Source organism: Colias eurytheme, chromosome 12 (assembly GCF_061535395.1).
Source record: "Colias eurytheme isolate Ceu_HAF_F1 chromosome 12, ilColEury1 Martin Lab GWU primary, whole genome shotgun sequence".
Taxonomy (NCBI): Eukaryota; Metazoa; Arthropoda; class Insecta; order Lepidoptera; family Pieridae; genus Colias; species Colias eurytheme.
The window spans coordinates 6,972,213-6,992,897 of NC_142991.1; the positions used below are offsets into that span (position 1 = coordinate 6,972,213).

Here is a 20,685-nt window from a genome sequence, read left to right on the forward strand (position 1 = left end):
ATAACAGGAGCGCTACGTTTATTTTGGTTAAACCACAGCACTGATTTTATTGAAATTTGGAATGATACGATGATCATATGAGCCTGCTTCAAAATAACCAGACCGTTTTAAATGGCTTAAAATTTCATACAACCTTGTACACGTCTTTACACGTCAGTGAGGATTTTTGTAATCGTGTGAAAGTGAGTTACCGGCTTTATATTATGTCAAAAACCATTAAATTTTTTATCAAATGGCAATTTTCCTTCAGTCAACGTCAAATAACTACAACCAATTACCAAAAGCTGTCAACCAACTGTCAATTGTAGTCAGTATCAAAACAAAGTTAAAAATAAGGTTATGAACAAGAAATAAGAATTTATAAGTTATAAACAATTTATATTATATTACAGTGAAACTTATTTTCAATATTAAAGCATAAAAATAACGGTACATAGAAAAGAACCATGGCGTCGCGTTGTTTTCACTTGATAAAAAATATAACACAACGCAATACTTATTCAATGAACTTAGTTCGTCATAATTTCTCTTCAGTGAACATACCCAAAGTTAATTTTACTGCACAGCAAAGAAAAGGTAAAGAATATAAAACTGAAAATAATTTGACCTACTTAGAAGATCCTGACACGTTCGGAACCCTTTCAAGTTTACCTTCTGCAAAAAATAATGTATTGGAAGACGAAGGTGACATCCAGGAAGAGGATTTTTTGAAAAATCGCCCTTTAAAATCACAACAGCTAACAATTAAACAATATGCAGATATCATTAAACAATATTTAAAACACAAAAGATTAAAAGAAGCACTTGATATTTTAGAAGTAAGAATGTTAAAAGAGGATTTAGTAAAGCCTGAAAATTATATTTACAACATATTAATAGGTGCTTGTGCAGATGTGGGCTATACAAAGAAAGCCTTTAAACTATATAATGATATGAAAAAGAGGGCTTTGAAACCAACAGGAGACACATATACTTGTTTGTTTGAAGCTTGTATTAATAGTCCTTACAAAGAGAATGGTCTGAAACATGCAACACATCTTAGAAATCTTATGATAGAAAAAGGAATTGAACCAAATCTAACAAATTATAATGTTATGGTAAAAGCTTTTGGAAGATGTGGTGACTTACCAATGGCCTTTAAAATAGTTGATGAAATGATCTCTAAAGGTATAAAAATCAGAGTTCATACTTTAAATCATCTCTTACATGCATGTATCTCAGATAAACATTCTGGATTAAGACATGCTCTTATTGTATGGAGGAAAATGTTAAAATTGAGGGAAAAACCAAATATATATTCCTTTAATCTTATGCTGAAATGTGTTAAAGAGTGTAATCTAGGTAGCAAAGAAGACATACAAGAAATGATAGGCATAATTCAAGAAAATATACTTTTAAATGACAATAAATTAAAAAAGAATTTATATCTCGAAGAATCAAAGGACATGAAATTTTTATCACAACATACTTCAACTAATGATAGAACGAAAATTCATCTACCTGACGAAAACAAGGATTCAAATACAAATATTCATCTACCTGAAGAAAACAAGGATTCAAACACAAATAATTCTCTCCTTGAATTTCAACCAGAAGACAATATAACAACAAAAGATCTTACAATACAAACAGATGACAAAGTTTCTTTTACTTTTGTGGATACCAGAAATTTACCATCAATACCCAAACAAATAGTGCCAAATCTACTTTCAAAAACATTAAATTTAGAACAAGTCTGTGATCTCCAGGAAGTCCACACAGTTCAAGATAAATTTGCTATTGTGGGTGGTCAAGATGACTTCCTACAGCAAATGGCAACCTATTCAGTTACACCAAATATCAAAACTTTTACCCAAATACTAGATGTTATAGAAGATAACACAGAAGCAGAGATCAAGTTGATAGAAACCATGAAGTCTAAGAATATTAAAATGGACATAGCATTCTTTAACATGTTAATTAAAAAGAGATGCCTCAGATCAGATTATAAAAGTGCTTTTGTGAGTAGTCTTTATTTGAAATTGTATTTCTTATATTATGTACTTGAAATTATATTATATTTTTTGTCTTGTAGGATGTTAAAGATATGATTGAAAACGAAGCTGCAAGAATTAAGAAACACCCATTTAATAAGAAACTTAAATTAAAGCCTAATATAATGACATATGGAACTCTTGCTATGGCCTGCAACACTAAAGAGCTTGCTGAAAAATTATTAAATGAGATGAAGGAAAAGCAGTTAAAGTATGAAATTTTAATTAAATATTTTTTTTATCAGTATATAGCTTAGAGGAAAATGGTCTTTGTTCTATGCAAGTTTTTAAATTGTATAACTCATATTATTTGTATATGTTTTTAGAGTTAACATAACTATATTGGGAACATTGCTTAGACATGGTACAGCTCATATGCAATTTGGATATATTTTATATATACTAGAAATGGTTAAACAAGAAAATTTGAAAGTAAATGATATATTTTTAAGACATTTGGAATCATTCAATGAGAAATGTGAAAAAATTATTGAGAAGGTAAGAAATAATTGATTATATTGATTTCAAATTAGATTTTAGAATATTTCAAGTTAATATTTACATAATTAATTTATTTACAGTATAAAGAAGACCAAAAAGACAGCGTCCTCATTTTAGCTTTCAATAGGTATATTATGATTTATAATAAGTGGTTGAGAAATGTAAATATTGAAGAAGTTACAAAACCAGAAGACCCATGGCAACAATTTAAAGAATCATATCCTAAACCTGTACAAAATGAAAACATTGATATTGTTGAACCTAAAAAGTTTTACAAAAGATCTCGTAAATATGTACCATATACACCAAAGGTATAAAATAAAAGGCATTCAATGAGTTGCTTGTTTTTATTTTTCATATGACAAAATGTATTCACATTAAAAGAATTATATCTTGATGTGGTGTAATTTGCGATTGAGTTCTTCAAACTTGAGAAGCTTGCGGATGAAGAAATCACCATAGCGGTGTGCAACCTTGGTGTCAGCAATGTGGATCATGTCATTGTCGATGTAGAAGTCCAACTGAAAATAAATATCAAGGTATTAATTTTTTTTCATTTTGACAAAAATATAAGATAGGATTAATTATATTCCAAAAAAAAAAACTTAAGACGTTAGCAAATGGTTACGCGTTATAGGGAATGCGCGTGACACATAAAAAAGATTGTATCGTAACTGATTATATATGACTAGCTGCTCCGCGCGGTTTCACCCCCGTGGCTCTACTCCTGTTGCCCGTAGCGTGATGAAATATAGCCGATAACCTTCCTCGATAAATGGGCTATCTAACACCGAAAGAATTTTTCAAATTGGACCAGTAGTTCCCGAGATTAGTGCGTTCAAACAAATAAACAAACTCTTCAGCTTTATAATATTAGTATAGATATGATAATTGATGATACATAATTATATTGCTTGTTGAGATACAAAAGAAGGATGCTTTTCAAGACGCATTTTGAGCTTGTGTACATTATGTACTACAGACTCTGTAGTAAGCACCCACCTCAGAACCGCTCTGGAACTTTCCATCCAGTCCGCTCGGTCCCTTGGTCCACACGACGTTCTTCATCTTGTGCTTGAAGCACAGCAGGTGTATGGCCAGCGCCGCGTGTTCCCTCACCGCGTCTCTATCCCCACCCCGAGCCGCTGACATGAACGCGGCTAGTTTCGCCATCGGTAGTGTTGTATACAACTTGAGGTACGAACGGATGGTTGGCAACATCTTTTGTTGACGTACCTGGTGGGTAGAATGTTATATTTTTGTTTTGTATTTGTAATTATATTTGGTGTGTAGGTTTATATTGTCGCTTCTCGATCTATGATGTATTCAAAATAATAAATACCTACAGGTTTACATATTTTTTTTTTTAACTACAAAATCTAAAATTGTTTTAAAATTTAAATTGTATGAAGAACATGGTGTAAATTTTTTAGAGATGATTTTAATAATAAAAATGTGTAGGTAAATATTCATAATTTTAGCTATTCATAAAATGTTGAAATAAGCTAGGTGAAATTAAAATGTTAATATACCTCATCCATAAAGACTTGGGTCTGATGCTTAACAGCATCCCTTCCATAGTTGGAGCCGGGTTCAATGGGCGGCGGGCAAGCGGAGAGGAACTTGGGACAAGCCAAGGTGAAGCAGCTCTCAAACTCCCCGAGATCTCCATACTGCATCTTGAACATCTTCTCGTGATAGTTCTTTTCACGGAGAACCTGAAAATATGTTTGTAATAAATGTTTAAATGGAATTATTCAAACTTGACTATAAACAAAGTCGATAATATTTTACGAAAAAGTCGCTTTCGTTTTCTCTTTTAAAAATGCTTTTTTTATTAGAATACAAAGTAGGTATTAGTACAGAAAGTGAATTCTTTCTAGACTAGGCAAAATAACTAAAAAAAAAACAAGAATTCCTAACTGAAAAGGGGCAGCACAAAACTTAACATTTAGAATATTGTTAATAAATTGTAGCTACCTGTTGAATAGACTCATCAACACACTGCGGGTGCAGCACCAAGCATATAGCGAGCAGATGGTACATCTGTTCTGTCTGCTTATTGATCTGGTCGTTCTGGTACGACCGGGACGAGAACAGCTGTTTTGTGCGCTGCATGTACAAGAGCGCGGAAGATAGAGTACGGATAGCGTCCGCATAACGACGCATCATCATGTACGCGAAGCCCACATAGTATGACGTGGAAATTTGACACGCCGGCACGTGAGAGTACTGGGACTTCTTGTGCAACTCAATGTTTTCGAGCACCTGTAATCGTTTTTTTTCGTGAAATATAACAGAAGGGAAGTAGAAGAATAATGTGATATGGAAAATGAAAAAAAAAAAGTATTATTCACATAATAGCTGTAAGAGAACTTTAACACTGCATTTAAGAAATACTTTTAATATTTACACTTGATACAAATAAACAGTAGTCTTTATTGTCAGCAAAGTATGATATTTACACTGACCTTAATTGCTTGGTAGTAATCGCCAAGTAGAGAGTGTAGGCGTAATAATCCCACAAGGGAAAAGTAACCCAACATCTTGTAAAGGGAATGGCGACCAAATTCGCCAGCGACTGAGTCAGGGTCACCACCTGCAGCATACACCTGTAATACAAAATAAAGAAAAGCGAAGCGGTAAAAAATGCCTATTGATAAAAACTTGTAAAAGTTTATGTGAAAAAATATTTTTATTACCTCAAGTTGGCGTTTAATATTAGACTTGTCCACAAGGGAATGCAAAACATTGAGAATGCAGAGCACATTCCAAGCCTTATTGTCAGTATTTAAGGCTTCAATTTCAGCAGTGCTCAACTTGGATGTGCGAGACCTGAAATCAGAAAAGTTATGATAAGCTAAAGAAATAGAGTAAATTTCTGCAACAAAAGTCAAAAACAAGAATATCCCAGCTGTGAATTGGGTAAAATTAATCCTTAAAAAATTATCTGTCTGAGTAAATTATTTTATTACAAAAATTAGTTATAACATCTATTTTATTTTGCTATATTTACCTGTACTGTGCAAAAGATTGGAACTGGTACACAAACTCATCAATAAGCTCCCAGAGCCACTGGTCAGGTAACTCCAAAGGTACTGGGGTTTCCGCTGATAGTATATAGTTGAAAAGGTCACAATAGTTGTAAAATGAGAGGAACCTTTGCTCCGGTTTTGGCCCGCCGGGCACACGTGCGTAAATGTCGCGGAAGTATAACTCTTTGTAGAGAATCATAAAAACCTATAACAGAATTTTATTTCTTTACAAACAAAATATAATTATGCCTCTATTATTAATAAACTATTACAGAATAACTTCAATCAAGAATTGGGTAATATTTCAATGATAAAGTTTAGAAAATTTTGTCTGATTGTCTGTATAAAATGCAGTAATTATTATGATTGTTAAAGCAAAATAGCTTTTTAAAATTATACAACCATGCAAAGGAATAGTGTCAAAATGATACTTACATTGTCATTATCAACAATTGGAGCCACTTCTTTCTCATCCGGCCATGGTGTGTTTTCAAAGTATTGTTCAGTCAATTTTGGGAAGGTGTTCTCGTAAAGGTTAAGAATCTCATATGTTACACCTTCATTGATCATGTTACGGAAGTAGATTAGAAACTTCTTAACCTGAAATTTTTTAAAAGTTTCGTATGATATTTGTATTTTTTCTGTACCATGATTTTGATTGATTATATTTTAAAAGATTTAGAAAATGTTTAGGAGTTTTTCAATATTGTATTTTATTGATGATGATTATATTTTATTGTAACTAAAAATAAAAATATTATAATAGTTTACCATGTCCGGCATTTGGTAGTATGATCTATTATCATAATCAAGATCATACTGCGGATCACCAGTGTGAGGCTCATAGTCACCATAGGATTCATATCCACCCTGTAAGAAATGTTTTTATAAAAACTCATGAAACACTATAAAATACAGAACTAATAAAATCATTGTCCTTGTTGCTGTACTGCACTTAAACACAGTTTAGTTATATATATATTATGATAAATTAAAAGCATTATTAATTTAAATAATTAATATTGGTTTTTTGTTACTAAATATGACATGGAAGCACATAATATTGAGTACAACTACTTCTGTTATTTATATAGATAGTGATTATTGTGCTATTTTATGAATATCTTATTATTTGAATCGAGGAGCCAATCAATTGTGGTGCTTACTGCTCTTCCATACCCTTCTAAAGTGTACAGAGGGGGTGTTTTATTTTCACAAAATATATAAGAACCAAACTTGTTTTTAAAAGGTTATGTGTAGTTATAGTATATTGCATTAGTTACTGACCTCGTTGTAATCGTCACTAGAGTACATGATGTTAAACTATTTTCACTGCACTTTTTTCAAAAACTCATATGAATATTATATAAACTAACAATTTGCAGAGAAATAATACGAATAAGAATCCACGGTGCTAAAATGCCAACCACAGATGCCAACCTAAAGGAGAGTCATAGACAAAGACAGACAAAGATTCCAGAATCCAGAACACAGATTCCAGAAATCAGAATCAAGTTTCAACAGTTGTCAAATTTTCACACGTCAAGAAACAGCATTTCTCTAAAAATTATTAATGGTTCCTTTTTCGATAAAATTAGCTAGAAACAACTAATATTTAATTTACATATATTTTGAATTTTCCTACTGTTATGGTGTGGTTATGGTTAATATTATTAATTCGTCCAAATTTACTTTTATTTAAGTTCATTAACAGTTTAAAAGTTCTTATCAAATTGAGATAGTCTCGCCTTGTCCGTCATTATAGCTTGGTTATAATGTCGGTAAAAATCATGTTTTATTTTTAAGATCCCGGTTAATGGAGCTCCAAAATAATTGTCCTATTTTATTAATCGTCACAGGCGTAATCTTGGGCGTAATCCAAGAAGCTTATATCTAATACACTGGAGATTTCAGTATGAACATTAACTTGTAACAAGAAAATATGACCTTGAATGACGCTTGTATGTTTTTTTATCCCTTTCACACCCAGTTGCCAAGTTATGTGTGAAAGGGATAAAAAACATACAGGCGTCATTCAAGGTCATATTTTCTTGTAAGACCATAAATTTGTCTATGCCGAAAATTTAATTTGGCATATTGACATTGAAGTTTGAAAATTTTGCGAAATTTTGAGTTTGACAATTGGCAGAAGAAAATTGTATTCGGATTTCGGAGACTGAAGAGCGATAAACTTCTAGAAAAAGAATAAAAAATATAGCAACAAAATTAATTTGCTATAACTGCAAGAGTATTAGCTGTGAATAATTTATAATTTATTGATTAAAAATGTTTACCCGTCATGCTACATCATTAATTTCCCGCAGTGGTTATTTTAATAAAACGACTCCAATAATTATTAGGCAGATTTCGATTAGCCCAGTAAATCGGGAAATTGTAAAAATTCAAAGCCCGGAGGATTTCAAAGATAAAGTTATTAATAGCAAAGTGCCAGTTGTGGTCGATTTTTTTGCGACGTAAGATCTTATTATATACTTTTAATCAGTGATAATTTGTAGATAACTCTATGCCATTATTTATTTTGTTCTACTAGAAAACATGATTTTTTGAAATGTTATATAACTTCATAAAAGTTTTCATATTTTTTTATAAAAAGACAAATTGTTTATTTTTAGATGGTGTAATCCATGCAGACTTCTAACTCCACGCCTTGAGTCAATTATATCTGAAAATAAGGGTAAAGTTGTATTGGCTAAAGTGGATATTGATGAGCAAACTGATCTCGCTCTGGACTATGATATTAGTTCAGTCCCAGTACTAGTAGCCATAAAGAATGGAAAAGTACAGCAGCGTTTGGTTGGCTTACAAGACACAGACAAGCTTAGAAAGTGGATTGGACAGCTTACTTCTGAAGAAGTTAAAGTTCAAGCTTAAACAATAATAATTTTATTTATATGTTATAATTCATAACCATAATAATATTACTCTTGTTGAAATGTTTTACTAGTTGGGATTAATAGAGCAAAGAAAAAAAAAGACATTGTTTTATTCCTGTAAGCATTGTATTAAACTTCGGGCCCTATTATATATAACATCATCAGGTTTTGCCTGGTCTGTCTCTTCTAATTCTTCATTTTCATTGTCGTTATCATTTTTATCTTGTGATTCTGTCCATTCATCCATTTGTTTAATTATTTTGTTGGCGTCATCTAATAACATTTTTCGAATATTGCCTTGTGCTGACTCAAAATATTCTAACAATAAAGGCCATGAAGTTTCAGGTATAAGAAGTTTTGAAAATTTATTTTTGTAAAGCCAAACTTGTCTAGCTTTCATAAATTTCCAATTTTGTTTGTCATGTTTCCACTGTGATAAGTAATTGAGACATTGTGACTTTAACTGATCTTTTGCTGCTGCGGCTGCTTCTGTTTGGCGTTGAATAAACTTTTCTTTCTTCATTTGACGAATGGACTTTTTATTTTTCTTACTTGTAGGTTCAGTTTCATCTGAAGGCACAGGCTGTTTCTTTTTCTTTTTAGGTTTCTTAGGCTTCGTTTCCGTATCACTGTCGCCGTCACTTTCTTCTAGTGGCCTTTTGTTGGACAAACTTTCATCAGTAATGTTATTAGATTTATCAGCAACATCACAGTCTTTCTCTTCAATGTTGTGACTTATGTCTGTATTTGATTCAGTAGTATCCTTGGTATTCTTATCCCTTTTCTTATTACGTTTTCCCATTTTTATTGTAAGAGGTCTATATTATAATATGAAGCTATATTGATTCTATAGACGCGCAAGGTGGCCACACAGATTTTGTAAACATAACCACAACATAACCTCTAACTTTACGTCATTTATAAATCTAAATTCTAACCTAAAAATTGACCTGTCAGAGCCCTGAGTATATATGTTCTGTGGTCAGAGGACATTCTCGCCGCATCTGTGCTCGCCGCATAAATTTTGTTCATATTTATTTTGATTTTTTAAATAGTAATTAAATAATGAAAATAATATATTATGTACTGTGTACTGTGTCCGTACATATGAAAGCATGATTATTTTTATAATATTACGCAAAATCTTTAATATATTGTAGTCTCATATACTTTATGTATTTAAAACTAATAAAGTAACTAACTAGTTGTTATTATAAAATCAACATTTAATAATTATTATAATTTTACTGAATGTATTATTAATTAAATATTGAAAATATTAATGAAAATTTATAAAATTTTGTTTGATGGTAATATTTGATCGCGATTTTTGGCACGTCACAGCCGCGTCATCGTGTCACCGTGTCTGCTTTTATCACTGTGGAATTAATTTACTCGACATTATCATACCTTATCGTTACATTATATGCGGGCTGTAAAGTAAAGACTGTTGCAAATATATATTTAAAAAAATATGGAGCTGTTAAGGCAAGTGTCTAGCACACAGTTTTTCTTTCCCGCGGCAGCTGTTGCGGTAGTGTTAGTATGTGCGGCTCTCGTATTTATGTTCGGTTTCCACACGGCAGAGCAGCCACAATTCGACAAGCTGCCTCTAGTCTTAGATGAAAGAAAGTCAACACAAAAGAAAAAGAAATTAAAGGAGAAGGTGGGTCCAATTTTAGTCTATTTACAATCACAGGGCTCATAAGTATGTCGAAGTGCTAGTTAGCTAGTTTTATTTTTAACTCATTTAGACATTTAGTACAATGAATTTTCTTTACCTTTAACAATTTCGATTTTAATGTATGTTTTCAAATTCATTTCAATCATTTCTAATAAAATCAAGTATACTTAATCATAAGTGCTAGCTTAGCAGTAAGAAGCACATTTCTAATAGGAAAATGTCTAAAATATATAACGGTATAATTCAATCTGTAGCTGTGCATGTTTAATAGCAAGTCAAAATTTTATAAATGCCCGTTTAGATTTAATAATTTAATGCTACCTTAAATTTTCATAGAAGTCATCACCCAACCGTTCATCTAATGACGAGAGTAAATCAAAAAATGAGAGCTCCAAGAAATCTCCTGCTAAGGAGAAGAAAGAAGAGAAAAAGGAAGTAGAGAAGCCAAAACCCAAGGTTGAGAAAGTTGTTAAGAAGGAAGTTGCCACTGAACCTAAGAAATCAAAGAAAAACAAGGCTGTTGAAGTTGAGAAGCCTGCTGATTTTGATGATGGACTTTGGGAAGAAGTGCCAAAGAAAAGTGATAAGAAGAAAGTGAAGGGCAATGAGAAAGAGAGTCCTGTTAAGAAGAATAAGAAGAAGGGTAAAGAGAGTGTTGCAGAAGCAGCTCCTGTGGTTGCTAAGGGTGATGCCCCAGAGGAGACATTCAAAGTAATTAGCGCTGTTGGTCCAGATGTTGATGAGGATGCTGCACGGGCTCTGCAGGCTCAGGTGGAAGAGCTGCAACGAGTTCTTAAAGAGGTATGATCAATAGTTTTCCTGAATTTATTGACCACTTGACTTGATAATTTGTATAAGATTTTCATTCATAAAATACATATTAATTTGACCAAATATCAATTTACATAATATATTTATGTTTAAACAAATAGAGAGTAGATATTTTAATTTTTAGTATAATTCTTAAGGTACATTTAGTGTTAATTTTTTCATTGAATATAGAGATTTAAGGTAATCTTTTTAAAATATTATGAAACCTTGTAGTTTCAATCCTATTTAAGGATTCTAAGCCAGTCTGTTTAACCTACAAAACAAGAAATATTGAAACATAATTACTTATATTGATTTTACACTGTCTATGAGTAGATTTTAAGATTTTAGCTTTTGTTTGCCTCTTTGAATCATACTCTAATTCTAAATAATTATTGAATTCAACTGAAGACACATAAAACATTCACTAAATCTGGTCTTTATCTTTTAAAAGTTTTTTTTAATGTTTCTATGTAAAAAAAGCTGAAAAAATTTATAAAGTGACACAATTTTATTTTATTTTAAAGTGAAACTTTTATTACATCGTCTCAAACTTTTTGGTCTGTGTAGTGCATGTCGCGTGATGGTCGAACCGTACGACAATTATCGTACAAATACGATCATTTTGTGCCTAAGTTTCACTTTTTCCGTGGTTTCATAAAACCACACAACATTTTTATCTATGGTTTCATTTGTTCATTATTCATCAGGCTGAACGCCGTGACCAAGGTTTGGCTCCTGAAGAAGAGGCACCTGAACAGGAATTGACTGAAGTGAAAGATTTGAGGAGCAACAAGAAAAAGGAAAATAAGGAAAAACAAAATAAAAAGAAGGAGGTAAGTTTCATACGTTACAAGACATTAAATATGAATTTAAAGGAATGAATAAACTTGAATTTAAAGTACCATTTTTTTTGTGTAATAGAAAGTAATTGATAAATTTACTCAGGGGGCGTTCAAGTATTACGTTACACAATTTGGGGGGAGGAGAGGGGGTCCCGCAAAATGATACGATGCGTTACTGGGGTACAGAAAAAATGTTAAGGTGCGCTACAAGGGGGGAGGTGGGGTCAAAATTCTTCAAAAATTGCATTACATTATACTTGAACGCTCCCTAAGCTCAGCTTCACCAGAATCAGTTAAGCCATTTTTGAGCTATAAAATAGCGTAACTGATGACACAACTTTATTTTAAATGTATTAAAGATAATATGTAGTAACAATAATTGATTACAGGCCGCAGCTGTTGCCAAGAGCGTGTCTAAATCTGAAGATAATTCAGATTCCGATAAACAAGAAGAAAAAACTTCTGCACCTGTATTCGATGAACTTGGTGGTAAGTTTTCTTTTTCAAACAAGTTTAATACATTAAAACAGAACAAGCATTGCTTTTGTATTAAAATTTCAAAAATATGTTTCATTGAGTAGGTAATAAAAGGCATATAACCTATTTAATAATGCCTACTCAATTAATGTGTGAACTTATTTGTGTCTAATTTTTGTACATATTTAGATTGCATTGCATTTTAAATTTCTGCCTGTACTGCAATTTCTGCCTATTACACTGCCTTATAAATAATTCAATTGCAAATTACAATAATGATTAGCCAACAATCCTTTGAGGTGTTATAAAAATAATAAAGTTTTTGCATCAATTTTACGTTTATATAAATTCAGATTTCAATAGTATTTTTTTATAACACTAATAGTATTTCTATGCTTTTTTCCAGATACTTGGACCGAAGCTAAAGTATCCAAGAAGAGCAAAAAGAAAGCACGCAAAGATCAGTGAGGTGTGACGTTAGCACACAGAGTGTGGGCACTGTCCCAACTTAGCTCAATGCCTTTCACCACACTTATAAAACTACATCATTTCATATTTATCATGACATTTAATTTAATTAAGTTTTCTTTTATTGATAAAGAATTACTTACGAAAATTAAAAAAAAAACAACATATTTATTATTGACATTATCTCAGTGATACTCTTGATTCGTGGATTTATAAGGCGTGGTTTATCTTAAGTAACTTACCTAACATTGCATATTCATACTTCATACGTCCATGTTTTAGTTATATATTTTACGTTATGACTTTGTTTTTTTTAATAATTTAATTATTGTTTTCCCTTGAGCATAATGATTTTTTTTTAATTTTGTTATAAGAGTCACTATATTTCCATAAGTTTGTGGAATCTGCAATATTTTGGTGAGACGTTTAATAAAATTTGATATTACTAGAAAATTCGTATTCTTGTGCGACACTCGTATGTAAAAGGTATTGTAGTAATAAACGATAATTGCTTATGTACAGTACCTCTGTAGTTAATATATCACCTCATAATACTAACATAATATTTAACGTTGGAGAATTTTTGGTGCTTCTAGTAGTAAGTGTAATATTATCCTTAATTCATTCCATTCAGATTATTAATTGTAGCCAATGTAGTGTAAAACTTGTATTTTTCAATCTAGCCTTTACAGATCTCTTAGTAGTAGACAACAAAATATGATAATTTGGACCAAATTTTCATAATAATAATGTCATTAATGCAGATCTCAAAAAAGCGAAAAAACAACTTCAAAGGATATTTGCCGTCCATCCAGATAACATTAAATCTTTCTCTGCTGGAAATCTTAAGTGTTGATACATATCTTAAAGTTCTTCATATACTATCGTAATAGAAAGGTTTGCATGCATGATTAAGAGACCATGTTTTATTGCAGATTCCTATTTTGTATATTTAGATGTAAGAGAAATGAATGATCAAGAAGTATATTTGTAATTAATATAAAATGTTCTGTACACTCTTATTTCGAAATACCTGAAATAGATTGAGTGAGATCGATAGAAAGAGTAATAATATATAATAGCTTAAAAATAACGAATTTTTATTGTAAGTTTTTAGAGTTAAACTGGGTTAAAGAGGGGATAATATTTTCGATATATCTTTCTAAGTTTTAACGGTGCCTTTTGGGAGTTGTTTGCCAGTTCGCATTATTGACATTTTCCGTGATCATAATAATTAACATTACATATTGAGAACTGGTATAATATTTAATTCGCTGATATCCACTTGTGGCAAAAAGTTTATAATATACGAATTGTCTGAGCCAATAATAGTATTTAAAAATAAAGTACATAAATATATTGTACTATATGTACGCGTTATGTTTGGATCAGATGATTTTGTTTATTTGTTATATTTTGTGTATTTAACCCAGTTTTAGAGTCGCGATTGAAAATTTGGACTATAATCGCTAAAACATTTTTTATCTGATAACAGTTCTGTATCGTCTACTTACTCATACTTATGTTAAGTACAATAATAATAGAAAACTAAACTCCTTTTGCAATGTTATTTCTACTGCTATGACGTTTTAACATACTGGTTCTACTACTATGAAACGAAACATGTATGTACATCGCGGCTCTATTTAAAATATTTCTTATTATTTTATTCTTATCTGCTCTAACGGGGTTACTTTTAGGAATTTTGCAATAGTATTAAGTTTAGTCTATCTTTAATAATATTACGAATTTCTTCAGCTTGTACTTCTACAATTTACCATTTTTATTGTTATTCCTCATTGAGTTTATATAAAGAGATTTAAAATTTTATTTTCCAGTTTGTTTCTGCTAATTTGTGCTCAGTTATTTAATAGACGTGGGTACTTAGGGCCTAAGTTTTTTTTATGTAATGTAGGCTAAGTATTTGAACGATGTGCTCACATCTTTACCTTATATTTTATAATGAGGGAAAGAATGTAAGTACATGGAAATGAACTTTCTGCTTTCATATTCTTAGTTTAGTAGATATTGGGTGGACATCCCAACGCAAACATAATTACCGGAAGTAGGCGATGTCGTATCATAATAATGTTACTGTTCATAGATTCTAAACATTGAATGTGTAATATAAATATTTTTTTAAAATCCAATAAAGAGTGATATTGATATAGAAGCGTTTTATTCCACTACAGTCTACACCTTAACTAATAAATAATATGGCTAATATGTAAGAAAGAAAGGGATATTGCACTAATAATAATAAAGTATGAAAACACCAATATCTTTTAAAAGGAACTTTATTAATAATTCAAATAGTACAAAATTTGTATTTAATAAATTGCATCAATATCGACTAGAGATTAATTTTATGATAATTATAAGGACGTGATAATATTGATGTTTTGCATTAAAACAAAACATGTATTATGTGTCGAATAAAACACACAGCGTTGGTGAAGAAAGCTGTCTATGAATCCTATATATCTCTATGAAAAAGGGTCACCTTACCGAATATCGATGGATCTTTCACCTCACTAGCAAGAGCGCGTCCCTAGTATGTCATCTGTCATCGCCAATTTGACATCACCTTTGAAGCGCTGTCATCTGCCTCTGCCGGCATAGCATCTTCATCAGCAAGCAGTAAACTGCAACGCTGTGTGTTTTATTCGACACATAATACATGTTTTGTTTTAATGCAAAACATCAATATTATGTGTCTTTCTAAAACACACAGCGTTGGTGAAGATGTGTTTGATATCTGCTGGTGAAGAAAGACATACAAACGCTATGTTGAAAATAAATTATCTTGTTAATATTGTAATACCTAAGAGTATTAACAACTTAAATTTCATTCCTTTCAGAATGTTAAATGAACCTCTTGTATTGTAAAATAAAGTTATATTTTAAATTCTAAAAACAATACAAGGGGGTTATGTAGCAACAACAAAAATTGTTTTTCTTTCATGTAAGAACTAACCATATATCCTCTAAATTTTAAATTATTCTCCTCAGATAATCATAAGCCAATACTAATGAACTAAGTCTTAGAACCTAAGAACTGATTTATTATTTCTCTGTATCTTTGAAACAAATCAAAGTTCAAATAATAAGATAAAAATAACATTTTAAAAATTATAACTCAAAGGAAGATCAATGTTATCAAGGATAAACAATGGAGCCTCTAAGGCTAAATACTACAGTAAATAACATCTGTATATAAAATAACTATAATACCAATGTTAACACAACTGTACCTTAAGCTTTAAGCATGTTTGTTACACATTGATCATTACTTGGATCTTAAATCAATTACAATTAATTAAATAATTAATTAAACAGTTTAAGGTTACCTTAAAGTAAACCAGACTCACTGGCACTGGCTAAATTGACTGATTGACAGTAAAACTTTATAAAGGACTGTATGGTCCTTCCATTGCCTCAACAGGTTGGTGCCCTTACCACCTTCTTGAAGCCACTGCTGGACAGGGTTGCTACTGTCTTTAAGATCTGGAAGGACCTTATCTAGCCAGACATAAAGGTTTGTGTTGCAAGCTTAAAGGGTCCGCCCCTCTATAGATAAGAATCAATTATCTACTTTTAAGACTGAAAATCAGTCCTTTGTTACTTGAATCAACCTTTCCACATGGGTCACTGGGCATATTTATGTGTCTGGTTGTCCTCACAACCGACCCCTGATGGATAATATGTTGTTGTATCCATTTTATATCCAAATTCAGGTCAGGTTATAATCTTATTTTGCTGCGATAAAAAACTCTATTTTGAGATCTTCAGAAGTCATGTTCATGTCATGAGCTTCTCGGCCTGACCCCAGTAATAGCATAAGAGCTCCTGAGAGAATAGGGTCAGCTTGCTTATGATAGACCTAGGCTAATTAAAATTAATTAATTTAATTTAATTAGCTAAATAGAATCTCTGTGTACTAGATTACATGCATTCTTCTATTTTTTTTTTTTTTTTTGCATTATGAAAGTCACCTCCTGCTTGGAGGATCATATGTTGGCACTGTGGAGGGGCACCACTACCTAACTGCTCTTTCTCCTTTGCTCTACAATGGGCTTTTTTCTCCCCCCCCCCCCTTTTCTGACTGAGCAGTTGGGGGGTAAGGCCATTCACCAATGGTCTGAGTGCTCCTGACTTCCGGGTCAATAACCATAATAGTCAATAACCATAAGCCATCTTTAGGCGCTTGACATCGAGTTGCGGAGAAATGCCCGTATATTATTATTATTTATTATATTAACCATAAGCCACCCTTGGGTGCTATGTATCTGCCCGGGTCCCGGGGTGCGAGGTGCGCTAGTACACTTGGAGGATTATCCTTGGAAGGGAATATTCAGCCTAGGCGTCAGCTCCATCAACGACTGCAGATGTCGCATAATTCGAAGCAGGCTTTGGCAAATATGCCCTGGCACTAAAGCACCTCTATAGCGGAATGGACCATATCAGGAGCCTCCGAAATATATTTCCTGTTGTACAAGGTAGGAGAAGCCACTCCGGTACAGGTAGATTTCTTGAGAGGCAATCTAAATCAAAAGCCATTTAGGCGTCCTGGAAGCGTGCCAAGAGTTATTCTCAACTTCTCATCTAGGTACAGTTACTCAGTTGTGAGGGCTAAGAGAGTTAGCAACCTTTGTATGTGGGCGACCAAAGTGTGATTGGTTGCTTGGGCTACAGGATGTGCGCCCCTTTCAATCTACTCAGAAGCATTTTTATTGCATACCTATGGTACACTACATATAAGTCAGAAATTCTAAGGCCAAGTCCCCTGCTTCCCTCTCCATTTCTCTGACAGGTAAGTACTGTTCAGATGTCCTACTCAGCCCGCATCCGCGGTATCTGTAGTTAGGAAGTGACAAACTTGTTCTTTTACAAAGACTATGACATTTCTGTGTATGTTGTCTTTTCCACAGCTCGTAAGTCTTGTGTAGCATGTAGAGGGAAAGCCTTTCTCTCTTGGTCTGCTGTGCGCGAAACTCTAGAGAAATACCTGGAGGCGACAACTGTACAGTCCTCTCAGTGTTAGATGTCTAGAACTGTCTGCAACTCTTATTTAGTGCAAGACATGGTCCTCTTAATGACTACCACAGCATGCTCTATCTTTGAAGCTTTTGGGACTAGCAATAACACAGACATTTCTATACTATCACACATGAGGCACAAGTACAGGTTTACAATGTACATTTTGTAATTGATGTGCCAAACCTGCTTTCCCAAAATCTCTATGGTCTCCGGGACCTGTAAAGTTAATTGGAACAATCCTTGTAGACAAAAAGATAATTGTCTAACTAGAAGGCTGTGGCTCATTCTGTGGCTTTACTAAAATCTCCATGGTCTCCGAGACCTGTGAAGTTAAATTATTAGAATAATCCTGATAGTCTAACTAAATCAGAGGGCTGTGGCCCTTTTTGTGATTGGAGTGCCAATCAAGCTTTACCAATATCTCCATGGTCTTCGCGACCTGTGAAGTTGAATTGGAATAGTTCTGCCCATCAGGCTTTACCAAAACCTCCATGGTCTCCGCGACCTGTGAAGTTAAATTGGATTAGTCATGGTAGACCCAAAAGATAATTGTCCAACTAAACCAGAAGGCAATGGACTTTATGTGGCTGTAGTGCCAATCAAGCTTTTCCAAAATCCTCACAGTCTACAAGACCTGTGAAGTTAATTTTGTAACGGTCTCAATAGACCAAACTTAATAGCTTAAATAAAACAGAAAGAGGGCACCTCTAGCTTGTAGGGTCTCCGCGACCATTTGAAATGGCTGCAATATGCAGGCAGAAAATAGGCCAATGATGCCTGATTGTACAAGCCAATCCTGGCCTTGGAAGAATCTCATTACTGTTACCAATGATGTCTAATTTTACAAGCCAATCCTGGCTTTGTAAAAATTTAATTACCGTTATAACCTGTGATATGTATCAAAATTACCTGGTTAATACCTAGGTGTTTAGGTGTCTCAGATTGAATATCAACCTGGCGGAGCCATCAGCTCTTATTGCCAGAAGCATATCTTTTTTTTTTTTTTTTTTTTTTTTTTTCTTTTGTTTCATCTGCAATCAGCGGTTTTCGCTATAAGCGGATGTGTTGTCAGGCAAAGTTTGGCATGTAGAGCGAGCCCTCCAGTGAGGACAACTGCTCTTCAAGAAAAAAAGCTAGATTACATCTTTTCTTTTAAGACGTTTGTGGTAGGACCTTTTTATCAGTTGGCTAGCTAGTTTGTTGGGATGTTTCTCCAGTCTAGCAACATAAGATTTTGTATGCGTGTTAATTTCGTCTTTTATGGAGCATATGTTAGTGTGGCTTTGAATTTCAGCATTAGTAGTAAACCAGGGGGCATTGCTGAGAGTTCGCAGTATAGTATTTTGCTGTCGTTGCAGTAGCGAGATCGATGAATTACTGGCACTACCCCATAGTTGAATGCCGTATGTCCATATAAAGAAATATAAAAAAAGAAGCATATCTGAATGTAAGTATGGCATATATTTTTCTGTGTCTTTCTGGACACTCAGTTCTTTCAGCATAACCATACTAAGCTAATCATGGCTAAGGACGCCTTGTACATATTTTCAGTACATATTTTTGTAGAAGATACAAATAAAAAATACAAAGATTTTGGTTACTTTACTGTTGATATTATAAAAATTTTATCACGCCTGAGTGTTAATTTTAAGGCAAGCTCTTTCACTTAAGTAAGAAAGGAACTAGATAAACATCATTATCATCGGTAACATTATAAGCAAGAATGATATCATTCAACTGTTCGGGGATATGGTAAATATGGGTCCTTGATGATGATAACGTATATAAACATATCTACATCTCCTAATATGCAATGTCTATTTCTTATGATTTTTCAATACTTATTCAAATAAGTACCCATAGAATCAAAGCTTATTCTGGTATCAATTGACTATGAAAACACGCTCTTTATGTTAAGAATTATTTACCATAAACTAGGTAATCTCAACTTGTAGTAATCAGTACCTCATACTGAAAATTGTGTGAGACCGTTGTTCACATTATACATTCTATATCATATCTTAAGTAATGTAAAATCTATATGTGACATGCTTGATACATGATAGATATTGAAATTATCTTATAATAGTTAATTAACAATTTCGTCTCTTTAGAATATTGTGATAGACAGGTTTTGTACCTATCTAAAATATAAGTACCTCTTAATTGTTTTGAACTAATTGTGTAGTAGTGGGCACTAAGTAGTAGGTACTCACTTTTGTTGAGGTAGTTACAACTGAATGGTCAAAGTGATTGAGATACCTCACTACCTGCTGCTGAGGCTCGTTAGTCATAGGGGATCACGGTCGATTCCATAAACCTAAGTACCTTCTACCTAGGTAGCCTAACGATATCTCACAATTCTGGTTAAAAGCAATACTTGACACAGTAACCAATGTGCCTGTGTATGATAAATAAACCCGATGATAATATAGCGATCTCACTATAGGCATGCATTGTGTTTTATTATTAATTACCTACATCTAAATATTGATGTATTTGTGTCAAATACTGTGAAAATATGTATGCCACGTGTTGCATGGAATTCTATGCACGAGTCCGGACATGTTATGACAAGTCTGATTGTACTTACGGAATTTCTCGTCTCCCGGTCTCTTGGGCAGTGACGAACCATTGCTTCTCTCGTCCTCCGAGGACGAAAAAGAGTTCCCGCCACTATTATACATACCAAAGCACCGGTTTTCGAATTTTCTTCCGACAACGTGGTCTTTTGTGTTTCATATTGGAACTAATTCCGTTCCTAAACCAATTACTACTAAAATTTAACGCTTTATGTGTTTTATTCAGGTAAAAGTAACTTAATCTGATCACTTTTACTAGAGATAAATACTAATTATATTCTGCGCGATGTTATTGCGCACGAATTCATAAACGCTA

General features: G+C 32.9%; 5 protein-coding genes and 1 long non-coding RNA gene across 7 annotated transcripts; 3 read left to right on the forward strand and 3 right to left on the reverse strand.

Annotated features, from left to right (window-relative positions):
• Nucleotides 1-276: 276 nt before the first annotated feature.
• LOC149904122 (pentatricopeptide repeat-containing protein 1, mitochondrial) lies at nt 277-2,871 on the forward strand. Its single transcript, XM_090107722.1, has 4 exons — nt 277-2,000; nt 2,075-2,244; nt 2,360-2,531; nt 2,615-2,871. The coding sequence occupies exons 1-4, from the start codon at nt 447-449 to the stop codon at nt 2,849-2,851; spliced, it is 2,133 nt and encodes a 710-aa protein (XP_089963848.1). The 5' UTR covers nt 277-446; the 3' UTR covers nt 2,852-2,871.
• eIF3l (eukaryotic translation initiation factor 3 subunit l) lies at nt 2,867-7,025 on the reverse strand. 2 transcript variants are annotated; one of them, XM_090107724.1, is made up of 10 exons: nt 6,857-7,024; nt 6,341-6,439; nt 6,005-6,169; nt 5,551-5,774; nt 5,237-5,369; nt 5,006-5,146; nt 4,515-4,802; nt 4,067-4,252; nt 3,537-3,770; nt 2,867-3,055 (listed from the first exon to the last, which is right to left on the reverse strand). In XM_090107724.1, the coding sequence occupies exons 1-10, from the start codon at nt 6,881-6,883 to the stop codon at nt 2,921-2,923; spliced, it is 1,632 nt and encodes a 543-aa protein (XP_089963850.1). In that variant the 5' UTR covers nt 6,884-7,024; the 3' UTR covers nt 2,867-2,920. The 2 variants fall into 2 exon arrangements, with proteins under 2 accessions (XP_089963850.1, XP_089963849.1); XM_090107723.1 differs by having other exon boundaries at nt 5,006-5,369; nt 6,857-7,025.
• A 681-nt stretch (nt 7,026-7,706) lies between these two features.
• LOC149904124 (thioredoxin, mitochondrial-like) lies at nt 7,707-8,573 on the forward strand. Its single transcript, XM_090108090.1, has 2 exons — nt 7,707-8,043; nt 8,203-8,573. The coding sequence occupies exons 1-2, from the start codon at nt 7,856-7,858 to the stop codon at nt 8,459-8,461; spliced, it is 447 nt and encodes a 148-aa protein (XP_089964216.1). The 5' UTR covers nt 7,707-7,855; the 3' UTR covers nt 8,462-8,573.
• Nucleotides 8,540-9,393, reverse strand: LOC149904125 (uncharacterized). Its single transcript, XM_090108089.1, has one exon. The coding sequence runs from the start codon at nt 9,263-9,265 to the stop codon at nt 8,573-8,575; it is 693 nt and encodes a 230-aa protein (XP_089964215.1). The 5' UTR covers nt 9,266-9,393; the 3' UTR covers nt 8,540-8,572.
• Nucleotides 9,394-9,793: 400 nt separating this feature from the next.
• Nucleotides 9,794-14,920, forward strand: LOC149904126 (uncharacterized). Its single transcript, XM_090107680.1, has 5 exons — nt 9,794-10,129; nt 10,484-10,948; nt 11,668-11,793; nt 12,192-12,291; nt 12,686-14,920. Exons 1-5 carry the CDS (start codon nt 9,938-9,940, stop codon nt 12,745-12,747), a joined length of 945 nt encoding a protein of 314 aa, XP_089963806.1. The 5' UTR covers nt 9,794-9,937; the 3' UTR covers nt 12,748-14,920.
• A 108-nt stretch (nt 14,921-15,028) lies between these two features.
• Nucleotides 15,029-20,676, reverse strand: LOC149904127 (uncharacterized). Its single transcript, XR_016457349.1, has 2 exons — nt 20,381-20,676; nt 15,029-15,505 (listed from the first exon to the last, which is right to left on the reverse strand). It is a non-coding gene; the product is annotated as an uncharacterized LOC149904127 (long non-coding RNA).
• Between the last annotated feature and the right edge of the window lie 9 nt (nt 20,677-20,685).

What these genes read in the sequence shown, in the direction of transcription:
- eIF3l (XM_090107723.1), bottom strand. Translation starts at nt 6,883, where the DNA reads ATGTACTCTAGTGACGATTACAACGAG. An exon ending in ATTACTACCAAGCAATTAAG is followed by an intron (nt 4,803 to 5,005) that starts GTCAGTGTAAAT and finishes AAACGATTACAG; the next exon opens with GTGCTCGAAAACATTGAGTT. An exon ending in TTGATGAGTCTATTCAACAG is followed by an intron (nt 4,253 to 4,514) that starts GTAGCTACAATT and finishes ACATATTTTCAG; the next exon opens with GTTCTCCGTGAAAAGAACTA.
- LOC149904122 (XM_090107722.1), top strand. Translation starts at nt 447, where the DNA reads ATGGCGTCGCGTTGTTTTCACTTGATAAAAAATATAACACAACGCAAT. An exon ending in ATGAAGGAAAAGCAGTTAAA is followed by an intron (nt 2,245 to 2,359) that starts GTATGAAATTTT and finishes ATATGTTTTTAG; the next exon opens with AGTTAACATAACTATATTGG. An exon ending in GTGAAAAAATTATTGAGAAG is followed by an intron (nt 2,532 to 2,614) that starts GTAAGAAATAAT and finishes ATTTATTTACAG; the next exon opens with TATAAAGAAGACCAAAAAGA.
- LOC149904125 (XM_090108089.1), bottom strand. Translation starts at nt 9,265, where the DNA reads ATGGGAAAACGTAATAAGAAAAGGGATAAGAATACCAAGGATACTACT.
- LOC149904124 (XM_090108090.1), top strand. Translation starts at nt 7,856, where the DNA reads ATGTTTACCCGTCATGCTACATCATTAATTTCCCGCAGTGGTTATTTT. An exon ending in GTGGTCGATTTTTTTGCGAC is followed by an intron (nt 8,044 to 8,202) that starts GTAAGATCTTAT and finishes GTTTATTTTTAG; the next exon opens with ATGGTGTAATCCATGCAGAC.
- LOC149904126 (XM_090107680.1), top strand. Translation starts at nt 9,938, where the DNA reads ATGGAGCTGTTAAGGCAAGTGTCTAGCACACAGTTTTTCTTTCCCGCG. An exon ending in AAAAGAAATTAAAGGAGAAG is followed by an intron (nt 10,130 to 10,483) that starts GTGGGTCCAATT and finishes AAATTTTCATAG; the next exon opens with AAGTCATCACCCAACCGTTC. An exon ending in TGTATTCGATGAACTTGGTG is followed by an intron (nt 12,292 to 12,685) that starts GTAAGTTTTCTT and finishes GCTTTTTTCCAG; the next exon opens with ATACTTGGACCGAAGCTAAA.